Source organism: Homalodisca vitripennis, chromosome 5, assembly GCF_021130785.1.
Source record: "Homalodisca vitripennis isolate AUS2020 chromosome 5, UT_GWSS_2.1, whole genome shotgun sequence".
In the NCBI taxonomy this organism is placed as follows: domain Eukaryota; kingdom Metazoa; phylum Arthropoda; class Insecta; order Hemiptera; family Cicadellidae; genus Homalodisca; species Homalodisca vitripennis.
This window is the reverse complement of record NC_060211.1, coordinates 38,940,845-38,960,886: the sequence shown is the minus strand read 5'-3', so window position 1 is coordinate 38,960,886 and position 20,042 is coordinate 38,940,845. Positions and strand designations below refer to the sequence as shown.

At 33.8% G+C, this 20,042-nt stretch overlaps 1 protein-coding gene across 1 annotated transcript in view; it reads right to left on the bottom strand.

Moving 5' to 3' along the window:
• Positions 1–253: 253 nt before the first annotated feature.
• The window catches only part of LOC124362024 (ATP-binding cassette sub-family C member 5-like), a 124,577-nt gene continuing 104,788 nt past the window's right edge, over positions 254–20,042 (bottom strand). The window contains 6 exon segments of the mRNA XM_046816170.1: positions 254–4,158; positions 7,177–7,341; positions 7,431–7,623; positions 8,631–8,814; positions 18,375–18,537; positions 19,381–19,565. Of these exon segments, the coding sequence (XP_046672126.1) occupies positions 4,066–4,158; positions 7,177–7,341; positions 7,431–7,623; positions 8,631–8,814; positions 18,375–18,537; positions 19,381–19,565 (983 nt within the window). The 3' untranslated portion in view covers positions 254–4,065.

Genomic DNA, 20,042 nt, shown 5'->3' with positions numbered 1-20,042 from the left:
TTTTTGACTTGACTTGACTTGACTTTAAAAAGAAGCATACAAAACAAAAAAATAAGGCTGTAGTTTAGGTGAATTTCAACTAGCAGTTCTTGTAGGATTAATGAAAGTTCTATGTAACCAATTTAACATGTGGAATTAAATCACTTTAAACAATGGTGCTTAAAGAAATACCTGTGATTTACACGGTTACTAGAATTATGTGTCACCAAATCTAGATGAAGAATTTAATGGGAATTTTCAAATAAAGAAACACTACACTTAAAATTATCGCATTTCATTTATTAAAAAATAATATATTTAAAAATATTATCTTACAGTACAAATTTATTAAAATATATTATTTTATAGACTCTTTACTTTACAATAACTCAGCTGCATTTTAAAAATTCTGGCAACGACATTTAAAACTGTTATACAAGCTCTAACATGACAGCACAACTAGGAAGACTGGTTTGTGTAATTATTATAAATTCCCTTAACAATTAAAATTATTATAACTTTACAACATGAACTAAAAATATTAAAGTACAAAACATAACTTAATCAACAACATACATATACTATCTAAAACAATCAGTCATCTAAGTAAAATAGCATCTTGATAATCTTTGACCTGAACTATTACAGGTTTCTTTTATTAAATTAAGTTTCTGTTTTCTTAAATACGAAAAAGTAATTTAAATCATTTTAAAACCACCCAAAGGTAGGACAAAATTATTCTAACAAAATTGATGACTGCAGCTTTTCATAGCAGATACCGTTGTTACACTATTCACGCTGTGTAACGTTTCAGACCTTCAAATAAAAGAAAATGGTCTTCATAATCCTTCCGTCGTCAAAAACAAAATGGTCTTCTTTCAGACATTGATCTGTGGTGCTTGATCCGAATTAAAACTAACACAAAGGTTTGATATAGTAAAAGTAATAAGGTTAAAACTGGCACCAGTAATAAGGAGAACACAGCAGTAATACCAGAAATAATACCTTCCAAGCACGAGTTCAAAATTAATAAATTTGTTATTACGATACAATGATAAATGCTTACAATGAATAAAAGATGTAACCTAAGAGTTGCACGAGTAATAATTGACCTCAGTTACCATTTAGTTTAAATTAAGATCACATAAATCCACCAAGCACCTCACACACTTCCGAATCATCACATGTGATGGTGAACAATTACAAACTATCATAGTGTTGAACTAGGTATTTACAGATAGTACATTAATTATGCACTTGCCAGTGACATATTGAGTGAAGAATAGGTACTTGATTAGATAACTATACATATTATGTTTAACACGTTGCGATTCTAAAACTCGCATTATTCAAGTAAGAAATAAAGGACGCTAAATGCTGAACATTTTTTACTATTATTATAGTGAAAAGTGTTCTTTTATAAAATCGATGTAACTCTGTTAACTGTAATAATGAAAGATATTAATTTTATATGACTATTATATAAGTTTTCTGGCTTACACACACCACATAAAAAAATATAGTCAACACAGTTAAAGTTTTGAAATATTTTGGCCTTCTTTTAAGGAGCCATTTTCAGTCTACAGATGTTAAACCAAAAGTGTGGGTCAATAAAAACATGTCTGATTACACAGTCAAGTTGGAGAAAGCGGAGTCATTAATTGGTTCGTTACGGTATTGATTAACCGATCAACCAGAAAACTTACATGACATTTCTGACACTAGCTGTGTAAGCGTAAGAACTAAGAGTACATTCACACTGATCACATCATCAGAGAAATTAATATTTTTTAAGCAGTATAATTTTTAATTGGGTAATATCGTCTCATATACATTTGTTTACAAAACGCTTAAAAATGGATTTTTAAAAAGCATCTGAAAAGAATAATTTTTATAACTTTAATAGCCTACATATTTAATACATCTATGGTTATTACTAGGTTTTATCAAACCTGTCAGCAAGTGACTGCAGGTTGTTTTTCACCATTAATTCAGAATCAAGTCCATATTTATAAGATTCATTTGAAACAAACTACGGAGTGAAATGAAATTAACTGGTTTTGTGTCATTTACTCAACACAGCATTTCAATAACATTCGAAGAAGACTATGTGTGACTGACATTGTCAAGATTGCCTCGGAACTAACCATGCCAAAACACACGACACTTGAATATTAATGGAGAGTGTAATTGTAGCAATGCACGACAGTACCACATAATGCCTGACACTGTTGTAAAAAAAATCATAGAGATCTAACAAAGACCACAAATTATACTACATGACAAATAAATAGATAATTAGTAATTTTAAAATATGTTACTGTATTCCATACTTATGTTAATTTTGATGGATCGGATGTCGGTGCATGAATTCAAAGGGTTAACACTAAACCCTAACAGTAAACCTTATAGAAATTATTACGATGAGTAAAATTATTGCAGAAAAGTCGATAAAGAAATCAACTAACTTTTAATTTACTTGCACACAGATTTTTAGTTCATACAAGCAATGGGAATTACATAGAGGAAAAAGGCAGTTCAGTTCACTTTAAAAAATCAATTAAAAAAAATTATAAGTTTATAATGTAGTTAAATTATTTGTCACAAAAACTTCTCAACTGACAAAAACCCATAATTATTTTAATTATTTCAGAAAATTAAATTTTATTTAATTAGACTCTACGACCACTTACAGTTTATCTACTGGCAGTGAGTTAAGTAAAGAAATTTAAAATCTCTATGAAAGGAAATGTACTTGCTAGCAAAAGGTGGTTTCTATCTCATAGCATTATGCCCGAGAGCTTTTACTAGACCTTCAAAAACATCAAGCGGGCCAGGAACATTCATAGGAACTTTAACTCAATTTTTGTCCAGTAACATACTTACTAAATGATTTGTTTCCTTGAATGGTTTGTTTCAAACAAATTCTTATATTGTTAGCAGTGACAGGTGCGTCACAGTTTAAGAAACTAAGCAAAAATATTTTTAGATTAACTAATATAGACTGAACTACAACTCACCAACCTTATTCTCGGAAACTGCTGACCTACAACTTGAGACGATAAAAGAAAATGTTCTCAGAATGGCTAATAAAGATTGAAATTACTGTTCACCAACTTTGTTGGTAATAATTGCTGTAGTTTGAGAGGCTAAACAAATATGTTTTCAAAACGGTTAATGAAATCTGAACTTACAGCTCAAACGATTCAACTGTTGACTATAATTGCTGTACTACAGAGCTACAAATTGAACTTACAGATAAAAAAAAAAAAAAAAAAAAAAAAAACAGCTAACTGAGACAGAACGTTAATGACTTGACCGTGTATCACCTAACACTTTAACATTTTCTTTCATAACCTCACAGCCAGTACATCGTTTTAGTTTACATTTTCACACAAATACATTCGTACATTTTTGAATTCTATAATTGGATGGTAAAGATTTACAAAAATTAAATTTCACATAAAATCAGTTCTATTACTTAAATTGTTATTTAATTAAAAAGCAATAAACTTCAAACATTGTTTCTTATAAATCATATTTGTCATTGAATGTCAACTTGAATAATCTTCACAAATCATTAATATTAATACCAGCCATACTAAAACTCACAAACTAAATATTAATTACTACAATATAGTGGAATAAAACTAAACAGTGATACAGTAATAGTTGACAAAATTCAAAAATAGACGATTAACCAACACTGAACCCGAATGGACGAGATGGATAAGACAATTCTCAAACAGTTAACCCAATAATGATAATTTATTGTAAATTAACAACAATTGCAGAAAATGTTTAATTTTAGGTAATAATGTAGTATGTTAATTTTATAAAAAATTGAAAAAAAATGAAGAGATGGGGTTTTAAAGCTGTCAGTACAGATAAAAACAGCAGCATATACAGTCTTTGTTGTTGAAAAACTGAAAAATTGACGTAATACTACCTTACCCTAGTCAGCTCACTATTCTAAAGTGAAATGCTAGGTTGGTGGGTCCAGTAGACCCTGTGGTTGTGCAAGTGACGACAAGTCCGAGCGCGTCACAGACATCAGCTGGTTGACTCCTTGCTGGCTGCTAGACATCAGCTGGTTGACTCCTTGCTGGCTGCTATCAGCTGAGAGAACTTGGAGTGAGGCTGTTCCAACAGTTTTGCTGGTTTGTCCAGTTCAGCCACCTACAAGCAAACCATTACATAAAAAAACAGAGCTAGTCTACGCACAATGCCAAATAATAAATTCGTTTCAAGAATTAAAATGTACTATTGGATAAGTGCAAATACAATAAATGTTTTGGAATTGTACCATTGTTAACAAATCAATCCCATTTTTTCCACTTGTGACATCTTGAAGTGAAGTTATAACAACTTATCAACTTTGCTTAATTAGCTTGAGAATTGTTTTAGTAAAACTACAAGTAAATTAGCAAACGTAGACATGTTATATCAACAGAAAGTGATTTTGTCCAAAAATCAATTATTAACAACTTAGAGTTGTTTTATACAAATTATTCATTTTTAAATTATAAAACAGTAAGTAATTCAAATTGAAATATTACATATTATGTTATGTTTTGTACTAGATAATAAATGGCGAGTGCTAAAAGTCCAGGAGCCGAGAGCAAATTTGCATTTTATAAGCACACAACTTTTATAAAAATTTTTTAAAGGTTTTTCTTTAAATCAAAAGAGAAAATTGTCACGGTGATATAACTTTTATTTAAGTATCTGACGGCAAGTTTTAACCTGTTGGATCCTGCTGCCCCACAGTTGCGGCCGGGACAAGTGTTCAGTCGGGGCTCGTAGGCGCAACGTTGCGGCTGCTTCTAAGCCTTTTAATTTTTAGTTTTCTTGGACACACCTCGCCGAATTAAATGACGTTCAATATACTTGGATGCACAGCAGAATATCGGCTTTCTCTTGAGGTCTATTTTGTTTTGCACTACGATACTGGGTGGCCTGTTTTTACTCCAAAACATCAATCAATCAATCAATCAAACATCTTTATTTCATAAAAATGTACATATCGTACAAGAAATAGTGTCAAAAGAGTAATTGGTTTTAATTTAAACATTTACAATGTCAATGAACAATAAAAACAAATGAGACAAAACAGAAAACAAGAACCTCTTTATACACAAAATTACACATTCTTAACTAGGTTTGTGCAGATTAGTTTAGGGGTTTTCCCCTTCTTCGGGCCAGAACAACATTAATTCTAAATACAGGTTTTACAAACAATCATACAAACATTGAGCCTACAAATAAAAATATTAAAATTAAGTGTTTTCACCTTCTTTCAACTTTCATACCTGTTCTATTAGAGTAGTCATTAACAATTTTCTTTTGAATAAAACGAAAAGGGGAAAAGCACAATGTATTTCAATGGTTTCTTAGAGTAAGTAGCTCTTCAGTTGAGTAAAATGCAGATTTTATTAAAAAATTTTTTAATTATTTAAGAAATTTGTTCGGATTTTTCTCTTTTTTAATATTTTGCGGTAAACAGTCAAAAAATTTGTTTCCTTTAAAAGAAGTTTTCTTTTCGAAAAAGCACAATCTATGTTGTTCAACTTGTCGATGTGATCTAGTATTATATGTATGTACATTTTTCCCTATTGTAGTTTTATTATTTAAAAGTATGAATTTTATTGTCTCAAAAATATATAAGCTATACACTGTAGAAATCTTCAATTCTGAAAATATATGTTTAATAGAGTCGGATTGTTTCAAATGGAGCATAATCTTTAAGGCCCGTTTTTGTTGGATTAAGATTCTGTCCATATTTCGTTTTGTTGTTGTGCCATATATACAAATACCATAAGAAATGTGGGAGGGGATTAAGGCGTAGTAAATAGATTTTAATGTTTCTATGTTACATGATAGTGCCATTCTTCTTAGAGCATAAAGGCCGCTTGATGTTTTACGCATAACAAGATTTACATGCTCATCCCACGTTAAGTTTTCATCTATAACTAATCCTAGAAATTTAGTTTCTTGTACTTGGTCCAGTATCTTATTTTCGACAAATACTGTGGGCCGTAATTTATTCTTAGCTTGCTTTGTTGAGAAGGAAGTTTCATCGAGGTGTTTCATCCGGCAGCTGTTGTTTGTAAACACAAATATGGCTTCGTATAAACATGAATAAACATGAGTTATTCAATAAAGATATTAATGAATTAATAATATATGCGATGAGTTTTTTGAGTTATCTGATAGTGACAAAGAAAGTGAAGTGAATATTTTCAGATGTGACAGATGTGATGATTTAATTTTTAAAGAGCTAGTTTTTTATGCAGACTTCAGCTGTGACCTAGGCTATCTCGATGAACCAAAATATGAATATACTAAAATATGTATATACACAGTATATGTCTGAAAATGTATCTTCAGCAAGAAAATGCTAGCGAAAGATTTCGCTCAGATTTCCACTCCAAGGATTAAATAATCCCGGACTGAAACCATTAGAATGGTAATTTTGACAATGAAATGCTCGCTAACAAAGACCTATGTTTATAGGAACTTTTTGTCTTGTTTTTAGGTTTACAATCACCTGTTAAAATGTTTTCCTTTCTTCCCGGACCACCCTGTATAAATGCAGAAACATCAATAACATTAAGTAAATAATAATCTAAATAAATCTTATAGTTATGTGGAGTTCCAGGAGTAAATAATAACTGTAATGCACAATAATAAGCAAGTGCCAGGAAAAACCCTGGTCAGCAGGGGTACCTGTACTGCAACAACCTGGGACTCAATAGGTTAAGCGTATCAAGCCAGAAAAACATTATCATTTCACATTTTAACTGCTCTGATACCCTCCCACCGATTTCATTAATTGTTTTTGAAAACATTTTGGTTTGGCCTCTCAAACCGTATCACAGCAATTATTACCAACAAAGTTGGTGAACAATAAGTTCAATCTGTATTAGCTATTCTGAAAACATTTTCTTTTATTGTGTAGCTGACAATTAATTTATTTCTAGTGGAAATTTCTTCAATCAATTTCAAGGAAACTAGGTTGTGTGCTTATACAGTGCAAATATCCTCTCAGCTCCTAGACTAAGTGAAAAGTGAAATATGTATGAGAAGTTTGAAACTATTAGGAACTGAACAGATAAAAGAAGCACAATCCTCATCATGTTTATGTATGTCTGTAGGGAATATCATAGTAAAGGAGGGACGTGACAGTTGACTAACCGAGCCGTTCTCCATGACCAGCACTCTGTCACAGTCCAGGACAGAGGAGATCCGGTGGGCAATGGTGAGGACGGTACAGTCCCGGAACTCCCCCTTGATGACATTGTGCAGAGCAGCCTCTGTGTCCGGATCGACAGCAGCCGTCGCTTCATCCAGCACTAGAATCTGCAGTACATACTAGACGTTACTGGACTTTCTCCTCGACGGTATGATTGATTAGTCTTATAAAGGTGCATAATTGTAACCAACTATACCTTTGTCTTCCTAAGCAGAGCTCTCGCCAGGCACAGCAATTGTCTCTCACCGACGCTGAGATTGTCACCACCGTAACCCACCCTGGAGTCCAACTTCTGGTCAGCACCCTGCACCTTCTCCTTCATCTGTGTCTTCTCCAGGACCTCCCATAACCGGTCATCCCCATACTGGTCAAATGGGTCCAAGTTTGTCCTGGAATGGCATTTAATTTAATTTTTGACAACATAATGAAAATAATTGGCATTAAGGCTAAGCCATAGATTTAAACTTTTCTGTGCTTTATTAGTGAATGCATTAATTTTATACAAATTTACGTCTAGAAAGCAGTAAATATAAAATTAAAATTAGGTTTTCAGGATTCTATAAAAGAACATGTCCAATAATTGGGATTTGCTACTTTTTACGGATTGTACATTTATCAGTTGATAATTAATATTAAGGGCAAATTTAGACCAATTACCCAAAATGGGGAGTTTCCACAAGTTTAGCCATGTTTGTTTTTTAGCCTCTACTGACTAAACCTATTACATATATGCTGATTGTTAAACGGTTAATAAAGTTGTCTATTGTCTATTACAGAAGAAACAGTCAGCAATCAGCTTATTATAGATCGTCATGGAGGAATTAAGTTTTTTTTAACATGTGCCATTGGGTTAAAACACCATAGAAAACCAAAACATATTTAAAAAGAAAATTAAACCATTTCTAATTGGAAAGACTATTTATTGATTAGAGGAATTTTTGTCTGGTGGGTTGATGGTTTACTAATGTTTTAAATAAAGTATTAATGTTTCTGCTATCTTATACACAATCATATATTGTATACATTAGAGTAAGTTTCACACATTCATGTACACTTCTGCTTTGATGAAGTAAGAAAATGGAATTGAATTATATGTATATAAAATATGCTTTCAAGTTATTATTTGCCTTTTTCCTTCGTTTTTATTTAATTTGTTGCATTCCGTTGAAAATTTTACTATTCAAAACAGATTTTCTATCACATGTTTACAGAAAAATACAACTACAATGCATAGTGTAATGTATTAATAGCATATAATTAAATTATTTCATTAATTATAATTATTGGTTACTTTACAAAATAACCTACACATAGTAATATTTGTAATATTACAATATGTTTAATGTAATATTCAGACACTGTAATATTAAAAAAGGATAATGATAGGTATGTGTACCTAATGGTGCCTGAGAACAACATGGGGTCTTGAGGGATGATGGTGAGTTGTGTCCGCAGTTGGCTGAGATCCAAGGAAGAGATGTTGAGCTGGTCTATCTCAACAGTTCCAGCAGACAGCTCCACTAACCGGAATAGTGCAGTGGTCAGTGAACTCTTTCCTGAACCTGTGCGGCCCACGATACCTGTCCCAAGCAATTGTCATTAAACCCTTTAGCACTGGCTTTAACACAGAAAGATAATTAATGACACTGAAATATGGCCCAGATCTTATCACTTCACATTCTACACCCTGTATTTTGTTGTTTCTATATCATCAGCGTTCTACATTATGACATTGAAATAATCAAATTTTTTACAAAATAATATCCGTTATTATGAACATGTTTATGATTATAATAAAATATGATAATGAGATAAATATTACAGGGTGTAACAAAAAAGTTGGCTATGCATTTTCAGATTCTATGTATAACCTAAAATTGAGGAATACTTTTTTTTCCAATTTCCACTTTGTTTAGCAGCTACACACCACTTTGTTTTTTTTATTAAAACAATTTCATCTTTGTTATTATATTTACAATTGTTAAAAAACTTGATAGACAGGTACATGATACAAGGTATTGTATCAGAAAAAATATGTTTAAATAAGTTTTAATATTTTCAAAATGGCGACCATTTATTTTTTGTTTTATGACATAGCTAATCAACCACTATTTTGATTAAAATTTTACATAACACAAAAAAGTGTTTAAATAACTTTTTACTTCCAAGAAGGTTTTGTACCACACATGAAAACTAAATGGCCCATAATTTGACAGCTGTTATTTGAATCAGCTGTTACTGTAATTAAAACACAACACTGAAACTGACTTAATAGTCAGTTTAAAAATCTGATAAATTTAAACACAACACATTTGTAAGATCGAATTTGCAATTGGTAGTGTTATGGAAAACAAAATAAGACAAAATTTATAATAAAAAAAAAAAAACAAAATGACATATAATAACTGTTAAACAAAGTGGAAATTTAAAAAAAATTAAACTTTATGTTTAGCTTAGAATCTGAAAATGCATAGTCAACGGTACCTTTTTGTTACACCCTGTATTGTAATATCAGTTGTTAAATGAGTACATAAATATCATTATTTTGATTAGTAAAACTATAGTTTAAATGAAAATTATTACGGCAAATTGGTATTAACACTGTCTTCATATTAAGTCAAGTCAAGTCAAAATATCTTTATTTACATTATGTACATGGTACAATAGTGTCACTACAACTAAGTTACATAATTGGATGATTATAGTTAGATCATGTTGTTGAATAAAAGTCTTCAAATGAATAAAATGCTTTTCTAATTAAATAATCTTTTAACATTGATTTAAATTTCTTAATATCTTCAACTCTTGTTATTGTTTTTGGAATTGACTTAAAAAATTTTATTCCTGCATAAGAAGTTTTTTTTTGTAGAAAAATTCTAAATTGTGTCGTGGTATTACTAATTCCATCTTATTCCTAGTATTGTAAGTACATACATAACACATTTCTAAAATATAAAGGCTATGCACTGTTAAAATATTTAGTTCAGTGAAATTATTTTTCACTGACTCATCCTTCTTTATTTTCAACATTATTCGTAGTGCTTTTTTTTGCAAAAACTGGAATTTTATTTAGGTTTTGGTTTGTGGTTCCTCCATACACTCCTATCCCATATGCAACGTGGGATTGAATATGTGCATGGAAAACCATCTTTAGTACTGACAAACTGCATAAATAAGAAAGTCTTTTGATAGCATATAACCCAGAATTTATCCGCTTAATTATTTGTTCAATATGAAGATTCCAGCTAAGGTTTTTTGTCTATTGTTAGACCGAGAAATTTTGTGTACGAAACTTGATCCCAAACTGGAATCGTTTATCAATATGTTAGGATTTAAAACGTTTTCTGTCTTGTTTTGTATTAAAAGAAATAAAATTAGTTTTTATCGGTATTTAAAAACTAATTTTGTTGTCAATGAAAAAATTGTTGTACATTTGAGAGTTGGAGATGTGCAGATATCTTCAATTCGAGTTCTGTTTTTGCAGATATAATGAGATTTGAGTCATCTGCAAATAGGCACAGCTGGTTTTTTGAACTTTCAAGATTACTAATTTGCAATTTGTTAAGTAAAATTTCATGAGATATGCTATAAAAAGCCTTTGATAGGTCCATGAATATTCCTGTTACATTATTATTTTTGTCGACTGACTCTATTACATACTCAGTGAATTCTATCAATGCAGTTATAGTAGATTATTTTTTCTAAAACCGTGTTGTTCCTTGTCATAAAGATTATTTATTTCTAAATGTTTGACCAATCTATTGTACATGGTTCTCTCAAAAATTTTTTGAAATTGATGGTAAAATTTAAATCGGGACGATAATTTTGAAATGTCTGTTACAATACCTTTTTTTGTAGATAGGTACAAACCTTAGACAATTTTAACTTACTAGGAAATATGCCAGTAATGAGAGAAGAATTTACCAGATGCATTAATGGTTTAATTAAAAGAGCTTTTATGCAAATTTTATCAATTTCATAGGCACTCCGTCATACCCGCTACATAGATTTACTGCTAGCCATACACAGCCAGAGTCAAGACTATTCATATAGGTTTTCCAGTCCATACCCTATCTAAAATTTGTTAATACAATCCAAACCTTGAAATATTTAAGCCTCACTGTGCAGAGTTATCTTCAGCTAATAAATGTTAGACCAAAACTGACAGGACCTAATGCACTTCTAGTTGAGTGAATTGGGCAAAGCTTTATCACGATTTACTGAAGTCAAAACATTCACTGATCAATATGACCAATCATGAACAATACTGGTTCTGTATATCAAAGGCTGCCAGGATTTCGATAATCTGATAGATATCTGCAGGTACTTTATTGCAAATTTCTTATTGAATTATATTGCATGTTTGGTTAGTAAGCGTGTTCTGGTGTCACATTTTTCCATATACTGATGTTACAGGGGATTGGCAGGCATGCTTTTCTTGGATTGACGTTGTGATGTGTCGTTCTTGTTTAATTGATTAATATCTGCGGACTAATAGGTTTTAATGTCAGTGACAATTATTAATACTGTGACTTAATTGGAGGTGATTCATAGTTTTTGCTTCTATATTCCTGGAAAGACTGTAAGTTATTCGTGTTGTGTGACTAACGAATCGAAATTGACAAGTCAATCGTATAGCAGGACTGACATTTTTAATTGATTATTTCTGAACTGCTTCTGTGATTGGCGGAGGAGCGTAATCCGATCAGCTGTTTGGCGGCCGCGTCACTCTTGTATACACTGCTGCCGCCCCGCCTCTACCGGAGCCACATTTCCCTGTGACTAACACGTGTCGCTGCCTGACACACCTTGGACTGGCTCCACGCTGCCTGATTGCTTCTGCGCCTTCAATTCTCTGATACTGCTTTTGCACAGTCCTGTAATGATGCTGCCGCCTACTTTGTTCAGGCTCTTCTGATTATAGCTGCATTGCAGTAACTATCATGTTTCGTCACACTGGTTGGTGATATGACTTTATTTGTAATAGAGGTGATTATTACATAGTTTTATATTTTTTAATTAATCAACCTCGAAAATTGCTATTATCCATACTCTCTATCGGCATGACAAACGACACTGAGCTTGACATTAATGAGCTAATAGCAGGTATTTGTTTCGAAATAAATATGTTACATGCAAACTATCCTGATGCACATACTGAGCTGCTGGTCAGTAAGATTACAGATCTTCTAAATACAATAGAATCGGGTCAGAAAGTCATTGACCTGAAGAATAATGATCTTGACTGTTCTCTTCATGATATCGCCGAGTTGTCTGCCAGGTTGGAGTCAGAGAGAAATCGGAGGAAGCTGGAACTCGATCAGCGTCTCACTGAGCAAGATGTTGTCGAGAAGAGAAAGCAGAACTCATACAGACAATTTTTGACTTAAAATCTAAGTTTAATAGTACCGTTAATGACAACAAAAATCTGTTGTTGTTAAACAATACACTAGCTCATGACTTAAGCAATGTTAAAAAGCTAAATGACTCACTCCGCGGTAACAATGACATTTATAGTAAACAAATAAAAAATCTTAATGCTAAATTGAACTCACTGAACTCCCAAAGCTGTGTTAACAAACTAATGAATGGGATAAAGCTAAATGGATAGATGATCAAATCATTGATAGTTATTTTGACTCCATGTCCACAAGTGTTTTGTTGGGAAAAGTGTTTTCTTGAGTGGTCCATCCTCAACACAATTGATTAGTCACAGTCAGTTACTGCAAGTGAAATCATGAAGCTTCCGGCCTTCTCGAACAGTAATGTTGTTTTGTTATGTGTAAGCAATAGTGCTGATCTCACCAAGGAGGATGGGGGGAACGCATTTGGAGTTTACTCTGTATTGATCGAGTGTGAAACAACGATTGCTATCATTTCGATTCACTCCAAGGATCAAATAAATGTTCCGTCCTCAAAATGTTGGAACATCTAAATATTTCTTCCACAAATCTGTTGATATGGAATGCTTTCAGCAAACTAACAACTATGAATGTGGAATAAATGTGATTGTCAATGCTAAACACATTCTTAATTATTTTCTTCTTGGTTACGAGAGAAAGATTTCTTTATGTCAGTGGTTGGGCTCAAGATTTTGATCTTATAAGGGCATCCACTGAAAATGAAGGCTCTAGCATAAGTAACAATGTCCAGACAAAAAAGCGATTTGTAAAATAGTTTTAAGGCGAGAAGGCCCTAGGGACTGGACCATTGTTAAGCGTTCATCATTACGGCTCTCGCTCTAACCATTGTAACACATATAAATGTAAAGGTATTATTACATCTAACAAGTTCACTGTTTTAGGGTAGTATTAATGATGACCAAACAAATCAAAACAAAACATCTCCTGCTGAGTATGTTGCAATGAAACCAGAAATTAAAACAGAGGAAAATTACAAATGGTAATAATAGATGTAAAATAAAACGACATCACAAGAAAAATGCAAATAAGTATAATTTTACAATTACTGAGCAACCCCGAAATCATGCTATCTCTAACAGGGACAATGTACTTTACAAAGAACCTTCTGAATCAGAAATAGTTAATTTATAAGCTCAAAAAAGCACTCAAAAACTGTGAATATACGTATAATAAAAATGCATGTAGTTTTATAGGCAGTCCTGATCTGCATCGTGTCGGCTCTGAGCACGCTGATGGAAATCAGCTAACGAGAGAAACCTCAACAGTGAAATCGTTGCGTCTATTTACGGACAGTCATGGACGAAGCGTGTCGCACATTTGGTTAAAAAACATTCGAACATTCGGTAAGAATCACGGCACACGTCATGCTTGGTGCAAGAATGTGTGATGTACTGAATGCTGCTGGTCCAGAGCTGAACGTTTTCGGGTCAGGATGACAGTATTGCCAATTCTGGGCTGGTAGTACCAATGACATATCTAATAATGGCTGTGCGGACATATACTGAACAGATCGAGGCATTGTGTAGAGGGGCGTCCGGCACTAATATTTTGATTGTAGGTATCCCTTTGCGCTTTGATAATACTGATCTCAATGAGCAGATAAGTCTTGTTAACCATGCAATTGGTATCATATGTTCTAATTATACTAATGTAAACTTTATTTCACTTGATAGTCTACGATGAGCAAACTATACTCGCCATGGCCTCCATTTGAACTTAGGTGGTAAACGTGTTGTCTTGTGCAACTTGTTGTATGATTCACTACGATATCCAGTTTTTTATTCTCAAACCCTCTCCTTATCAAAGAAACCTAATTTGTGTATTAATCAGAAGTTTCCATCCTCCGAATCCTTTTATGAAGAAACAACTCAAAAACTGGTTCCAATTCAGATGTTTGCCAACGAATTCCAATCCTGATTACAGACCGTTCCTTATCCCGTAACGATCCTCAACTGTGTCTTCCATTCCTGCCAGGCGCTCTGCTGTGGATGTGGCCAGTTTTGTGTATTCCGGAACCGTAACCAGACAAAACTATTTTTTTAGAGCAGAATCGCATTTGCGGCAAAGTACCTTAATTGACTGTTGTACTCAACATGGCACATCATTAGTGCCCCCTAGAGCTTCTAAACATCACAACGTACGTCCATTACGCTTGATTCATCAAAATGTACAAGGACTCCTTTCAAAAATTGAGCAGATCGAAGTCTTTGGTCGAGCTGATGACTCCGGATATTCTATGCTTGTCGGAACATTTTTCAGGCAATCGGTGCTGGATTCCTTCTGCCTCCCTGGCTTTTCAGTTTCGTCTGGGTTCTGTCGGTCTGGCCTATAGAAGGGTGGTGTTTTTGTATTTTGACAAGGGATACATTGCAAACTCAGCCTCATGATGTAAGTTCTTTCTGTTTGGAGGGAATTTGTGAAACTCTCTTCCATTAAAGAGTAAATATAGTAAATATAGTAAAAAATTTGAACTATATAATCCTAGTTGTTTATAGGCCACCAAAGAATATCCGTCTGAGCTGAATGAGTTTTTTAATTCTTTCTCGAATTGTCTTGACTCAGTTGTAAAAGCGCAACAATCCTATAATTGTTGTGGGTGATTTTAATATTGACGTCTCGGTCGACAGTAAAAATTCCCAGGGCAGTTTACTAACTTAATGTTTCTTTCAGCCTCCTACAAACCATCACAACTTACACGAGGATCTAGATCGACTATTGACAACATTTTTACAAACATAAACCCTACTACATTTGATGCTGCTGTTCTTGTGACTGGTTTTAGCGATCATCATGCCCAAATTGCTGACTTTGGGTTTTGACTATATTAAAACAGAAATTCCTCTTTACAAAAAAGTTAGATTTTGCACACAAACAACACTTTTATCTTTAACAATTTCTTAAAAAATGAGACTTGGAATGATATTCTTCACCACCGATGATGTTTCGCATAAGTTTTTTTTTTCATAAACAAAGTTTCTTATTATTACAAGTTGGCCTTTACTGAGAAGCAAGTTAGGCTAAATGAGAGCACAGGTCTGACCAGGATAACATTAGATCAAACTTCTTCTAAACCTAAGAGAAAGGATGTTACTGTTGTACACTGTTTCTAAGCATCTCGATTTTCATCATCCGTTAAAAGTGCAATACAGAAAATTGAAAAAGAATTCAGGGACAGCATTAGGTCTGCAAAGTCGGAATTGGTTTTAAAAAAAATTATTCAAACTCCAACAACATTCAAAAGGCTGCATGGCAAATTATCAATGATTTAAATCCGAGTAAAAAGAGAAAAAATTTTAAACCATTTTCATTTTTGACACCGGAAGGAGTTGTAGAGCAAGACCCTCGTGTTGTGTCTGAGGGTTTCAATGAATTTTTTAGCCGGGTCGGAACACGAACGACTGAACTCGTTACAACCCTCATCATCAGTAGAGTGCTATAGGTCATCTGAGCATGTAGGTCCTTCTTTGTACTTGACGCCAACAGATGAATTTGAAGTCTTGAAAGTAATCAAATCACTACGCACGAGTAACTCCTCAGGAAAAGATGGGATATCATCAAAAATTCTAAAGTCCTGTGCCGAACTTTTGGCTGTGCCTCTAGCTCATTTAACAAATGCATCCTTCCAAAACTGGAGTTTTTCCTCAACCTCTCAAAACAGCAATTGTGAAGCCTTTGTTTAAAAATGGAAATCATCAGGACCCAGATAAAACTACAGGCCAATATCTATACTCTCCACATTTTCTAAGGTCTTGGAAAGGCGCTCTTTCTTTATCCGTCTTGAATCTTTCCTTGAATTGAACAAGGTGGTCTGTCACCAACAATTTGGGTTTAGAAAGGGTGTTTCTACTACAGATGCAATATTTAATTTTGTATCAGAGATTGTTTCTTCGCTTGATGATCACAGGTACACCTTTGCTCTGTTTTTGGACCAAAGTAAGGCGTTCGATGTAGTACCTCACAATTTGTTACTTGAAAAAAGTCCGACAGGTCGGTATTAGAGGCAAGGCTTATGATTGGGTTTCATCTTTTTTGTGCTCAACCTCGAAAACAAGTGGTGGCTGTTCCATATATTGACAGTTCGGAATTTGCCTGGGCACATACGAGTCGAAGGAGTTGTCTACTTTGACAGGTGTGCCACAGGGTTCCGTTCTCGGACCTATACTTTTTCTCTTATTTGTGAATGATATCCCTACAGCTTGTAAATATGGGAAACTTATGTCTTTTTGCTGATGACACATCCTTCAGCATTTCCAATGGAAACAGAGAGCGACTAGAAACTGATATATTTATTCAGAGTAGTTTCTTTGTTGCAATGGCTGGAAAAAAAACCAACTTCATGTAAATGTAAAGAAGACAAAACTTGTTGAATTCTATTTAAGATCGTCTCGAACAGATGCAAACTCTTCTGATATAGTCATTGGCGACTTTCGTCTTAGTCACTAGTCCCAGCGCTGATTTTCTGGGTCTGGTAATTGATTGTAATTTGTCCCTTTCACAATCACATCGACAAAGTAATTAAAAAAATTAAGCAGCAGTCTGTTCATCTTACGAAGATTGGCTACTTTCTCTAGTAAAAGATGTTTTGGCTGACAGCTTACTATGGGTGCTTCTACACTTACCATGAGTTATGGCTTGATCATATGGGGTCATGAATCCACTAAGACAAAAGCCTTGTTTACCCTCCAGAAGAAAGCCATAAGAGTGATATGTGGACTCAATCGTTCTCAGTCATGTAGAGGTTTTTTTAGACAAAATAAATTGTTGACATTTCCTAGTCTATATATACTGGAATGTTTGACATTTGTCTTTAAAAACAAACACCTTTTTCCAGTACAACAGTCAAATTATAATCTCCGCGATACAAATTCCTTAACTCTTCCCAAAACACTCAACAACATTCTTTGAAAAACAAACCCTTTACTCTTGCATATAATTTTTCAATAACTTGCCATCTGGGTTCAAGGAGGCCAAAACTTCAATATCATTTAGGAGGAAGATAAAGTGCTTGTTATCTGAAAAGGAATATTATAGTACTAATTGTTTTCTAATTGATAAGGACCTTTAGTTATTTTTAGAAACTAGGCTAGTTTCATTTTCAATGTACACTGACGATTGTTATGCATGTAAATGTCTTCAACAATAAAAATAATTTGATTTGATTTGATAATTACAGTTGCCACATGTGTTCAAAAATTAGTGTGGGTATTAAACATTTTAATTCACAAATGTAGACTTAGCTTCATCTAAACTTACATGAAATTTTATGAACAAATTACAACATAGATTAATAAAGCCTTTAACACGTTCATGACAAAGTGTATCTCATCGGGTACAAGCAAACTTTCATAGCTGCCGTTGTGTACCCGAACGGGTACACACCGAGCTTTCCGTAAAGCTCCTGATGGGGTACACATTTTGCAATGCAATTTCATTATTGCCTTTTTATTGTTTGGCTGCCTTGGTGGTTTGTTAAATGTGATCCCGTGGTTACATTAATACCATAATAAATGATTGCTTATTTTGGGGTACATGGAAAAAACATATCAAAATAATTTTTGTGCAAAATTGCGAAGCCTACATATTATACTTACATATTAATACTATATAACACACGTTATTGGACCTGAACTTGTCAAACCAATCAGTTAGGGTTTTTTCTACGGACAAATAACATAAAAGTAAGCACCAAACATAATATTGTTATGTTTAAAGCTTACCCAGTTTCTCACAGTCTTTGACCTTGAAGGTTACTTCATGCAGCACTGTCGGCAAGGAGCTGCGGTACTGCAGACACACCTTGTTGAAGTGCACGTTGCCTCTCTGCGGCCAACCTTCCCATGGCTTGCCTTTCGGTCCATTACCACCTTCCACCTTCAGGCTCTGGTTACAATTTTATCCATAAGGCTTAATTATTTCAGAGGCCATTAATAGTAACATAATAACTAGGCAAGACAGTTCTGCTTAAAATAATTACAAGATTAATCTAATAAAATTTAAGTTGTTTAAAAATGTATCCACTAGGATTAGGTTGGTTATATATGTGTGTGTGTGTGTGTGTGTGTGTGTGCGCGCGCGCGTGAGTGCGTGTGTGTGGATTTTCATATACAAAGTATAACAATAAATACGATTTAGTGGTCCGTAACTCATGTACTGCCGATCAGCGAATATATGCATCAGACTCGTGATTATGCATGTACACTATTTGTTCTATTTGTACTACTTTGTTCTGAATAATTTGTTAGTTAGGTTATCTATTTACGGGTTTTCATACGCAAATTAATGATGCGGTGACACGGATTATACAAATTCGATTGATTTGAGATTTGCCAACGACACATCACTAGCTATTATTACAATGCCCTAAAAAATTATATTTAAAACTTATATTTATAGTATATGACTTTTTCGGGATTCTTGCAACACCCAACAAGAATAGCTGAACAATTCCCAATCAATCCTTGATATTTCCATGACTTTCTCCACATTGTTAAAACTCCTTGACTATTCCCAATTTTTTCGGTCGCTAGATATCCTGCTTCCAGTATTTAAGATCGTCAAATAGCTGGTTACAACACGTATATCATTTTTGCTTAATGTGTTCTCAATACTGAACTGACAATAAACATAAAGCCAAATACTATAGTAGACTTGTAGCAAAAAGAGGCTTTAGACACAACCAATTCCATAGAATTGCCATCTGAAATGTCTTAGACCAATAATTACCTCGAGGTACGAGGTGATGCGTTCGACCGAGATAAATCTTGTCTCTGCTTCAGCCACCATCCTGATCACGTATTGGAAGATACCGCTGATGGAGGCAGCATACGCTATGGCCAGCCCCATCATCGCAGGTGCTACTTGGTTGTGCAGCAGAACTGACAAGAATGCTGTTATCAAAGTGATCACCGCTGCAAACATCAACAGTTTTAATGTCACTCTAAAATTGACTATTATTCTGACATCCCATATTTCTTCACATACTCAATATCAACCCTGATATTGTTATTCAAATTTTGTTATGGTAAAAAATGTACATTTAATAATTATGCAAGTGCATCTATAATAGCATATATCTTTTTTTGTTCTCTTAGAACAAGAAGATTAGAAAATGCACTTAGAGATGAAAGGTTCTTTGCGCTGCTTCTGGAGTATCAGGCAGAATATTCAGGATGGGTAGAGGCCGCCTCCAATCGAGATCCATGGGGAAGGATTTTGGGCATTAAACTCAGTCATATCTGTTCGGAAGAAGCAGAGGCCAGCTCTATACCAGCCTCTCCAGTCAAAGCGGGCAGGAAGTGGTATGCCCTTATGTTTAGGCAAGCAACTGCCTTTAACACTTAGGGACCCTCCAACTCCAACAGTCATCTCTTGCAGTAGACTAACCC